The sequence below is a fragment of the Eschrichtius robustus genome, chromosome 6 (genome assembly GCF_028021215.1).
Source record: "Eschrichtius robustus isolate mEscRob2 chromosome 6, mEscRob2.pri, whole genome shotgun sequence".
NCBI lineage: Eukaryota > Metazoa > Chordata > Mammalia > Artiodactyla > Eschrichtiidae > Eschrichtius > Eschrichtius robustus.
In genome coordinates, this window is record NC_090829.1 from 41613073 (window position 1) to 41615312 (window position 2240).

The 2240-nt window shown below is 59.6% G+C and overlaps 1 protein-coding gene across 1 annotated transcript; it reads left to right on the top strand.

The window, feature by feature from the left end:
* Positions 1-267: 267 nt before the first annotated feature.
* Positions 268-1996, top strand: C6H3orf80 (chromosome 6 C3orf80 homolog). The gene has a single exon (XM_068547382.1). The coding sequence runs from the start codon at positions 268-270 to the stop codon at positions 1006-1008; it is 741 nt and encodes a 246-aa protein (XP_068403483.1). The 3' UTR covers positions 1009-1996.
* The last annotated feature ends 244 nt before the right edge of the window (positions 1997-2240 follow it).

Sequence of the window (2240 nt, forward strand, 5' to 3'; positions counted from 1 at the left end):
CCTGGGCGGCTGGGCGCGCGGGGTTAAGGTCAGAAGCTCAGGAGGCTGTTCAGGCGCGGGAAGCGGCCGCCTCCCGCAGCCTCGGCGCGCCTCGGGCTCCTCCTTCCGCCCAAGCGTGGCCAAGTGAGGACTGCTCCGGCCGCAGGTAGCAGAGGCAAGGGAGGCGGCGCGCGGGACCCGAGCGGAGCGCCCGGGGAGGGACTGACGGACACGCGGACAGACGGATCCCCCCGCGCCCCCGGACCTTAGCAACGGTACGCGCGGGCCATGTGGGGACCCGGGGTCACGGCCGAGGGCCTGTCGGTGGCGCCGGCGCCGCCACCGCTGCTGCCGCTGCTGCTACTGCTGGCGCTGGCGCTGGTGGCGCCCTCACGGGGCGGCGGGGGCTGCGCGGAGCTGGCGTGCGGCGAGCGGGAGCGCTGCTGCGACGCGGCCAACGCCACCGCGGTGCGCTGCTGCAAGCTGCCGCTGCACGCCTTCCTCGACAACGTGGGCTGGTTCGTCCGCAAGCTCTCCGGGCTGCTCATCCTGCTGGTGCTCTTCGCCATCGGCTACTTCTTGCAGCGCATCATCTGTCCCAGCCCACGCAGGTACCCGCGCGGACAGGCGCGACCGGGGCCACCGGGGGGCGCCGGGCAGCCGGGGGCCGCGCGGCCGCCCGACGACAACGACGACGACGACTCGCCCGCGCTGCTGCGGGACGAGGCGGCCGCCGGCTCTCAGGACTCGCTGCTGGACAATGGAGGCGGTGGCCGGGGCCGGGCAGGCGGCGGGCGCTCGGCCCCTTCCTGCGCCTCGGAGCACGAGCTGCGCGTAGTGTCGCCGGTCTTCCTGCAGCTGCCCAGCTACGAGGAGGTCAAGTACCTGCCAACCTACGAGGAGTCCATGCGGCTGCAGCAGCTCAGTCCCGGGGAGGTCGTGTTGCCCGTGTCGGTGCTCGGCCACCCGCGAGGTGGAGGCGCCGGGGAGTCCGACGGCGGCGGCGAGGTCCGCTTCCCGCTCATCTGAGCGCCCGGGGCTTCGCGAGGACCACGCGGACAGAACCGGGCCGGGGGCTACGGGTAGGACGCAAGGCCGGGGGGGCCGCGGCCGCCGCCGCCAGTTGTCTCAGACCCCGCCTGTCGCCCGGAGACTGGGTTCGGGCCATCCCCACCCCCGCCTCCCCCGGGATGTTAAGTTTCCCTACGTTTCATTCGGTTCAAGGAAACGTTAGGAACGCGCGGCGGGGGCGACAGCAGCAGACGAGCCCAGAGCGCAACTTTGGAGGACGTCCCCGCCCTAAGCCTCGCCTCGGCTTGAGTTCACTTGTAAGTGCCTGCTTCCCGAATCAGAGAACATATGAGCTTCGGGAGAAGGGCAGTAACCTTTAGGGATGAAGCGAGAGGGACGCAGTTCCACTCCTTTCCCTCTCGCCTGGACAGGTAAAGGTCTCCCAGGATGGGCGGAGGGCGAGGAGGTGAGCCGTGACTGGAGACTGATGCGCGCGGGTCTGGAAGAGCAGCACCTAGGTGTGGTCGAATCCCTCCCTTGCGGAGAACCCAAGAAAACCCTTCCGTGTCCTCCTGGCCAAGCATAGTCGCAGCTCACAGGTTGGTGGGGGAGAGCCGTGATATCCGGTTAGTTGCCGTACTTATGCAGCAATTACGCGTATCCAGGACCATACTCGTAATAAGGTACAGTTGAACTTTTGATTTTTCAATAACTGAGAAGATATTTATATTTATTTGTCCTTTATTTTTATATTTTTACCATGTAGTAAACGCATCCGGAGGGTATCTCCATAGTTAATGACAAGATAATCATCTTAGCCCCTTTTTTAGGCCTTTATGGCCCAGAAATGGTCTACACTCTATCATTACTGTTTAATAAAATGTTGGACATTATTTCATTTACAATGGGAAAAAGAAGAGGCATGGTCAAACGAGAACACATGTGTGATTAAAAACATGAAGGATACCTTATTTTCACTATTTGAGAAGAATATATTTTATTTTTAGTACTGTGGCATAATATATAACTTTTTATAATAACCATATATTATGTATGTAGTCAAGGTCATAGTTATATGTAAAAAGGATTCATACATGTATGCCATACCATGAAGCATGATGTCATGCACTTTTCCCTCCATTTTCCATTTTGAATACACTTCACAACATGATACAAAGCATAATTTGTTGTGACTTGTAACTTTTGTTTAAAGCCATAATTGTGCAGTAAGGTACTACAGAAAGATTCAA

Coding starts and splice junctions, on each gene's coding strand:
- C6H3orf80 (XM_068547382.1), top strand. CDS start 268: ATGTGGGGACCCGGGGTCACGGCCGAGGGCCTGTCGGTGGCGCCGGCG.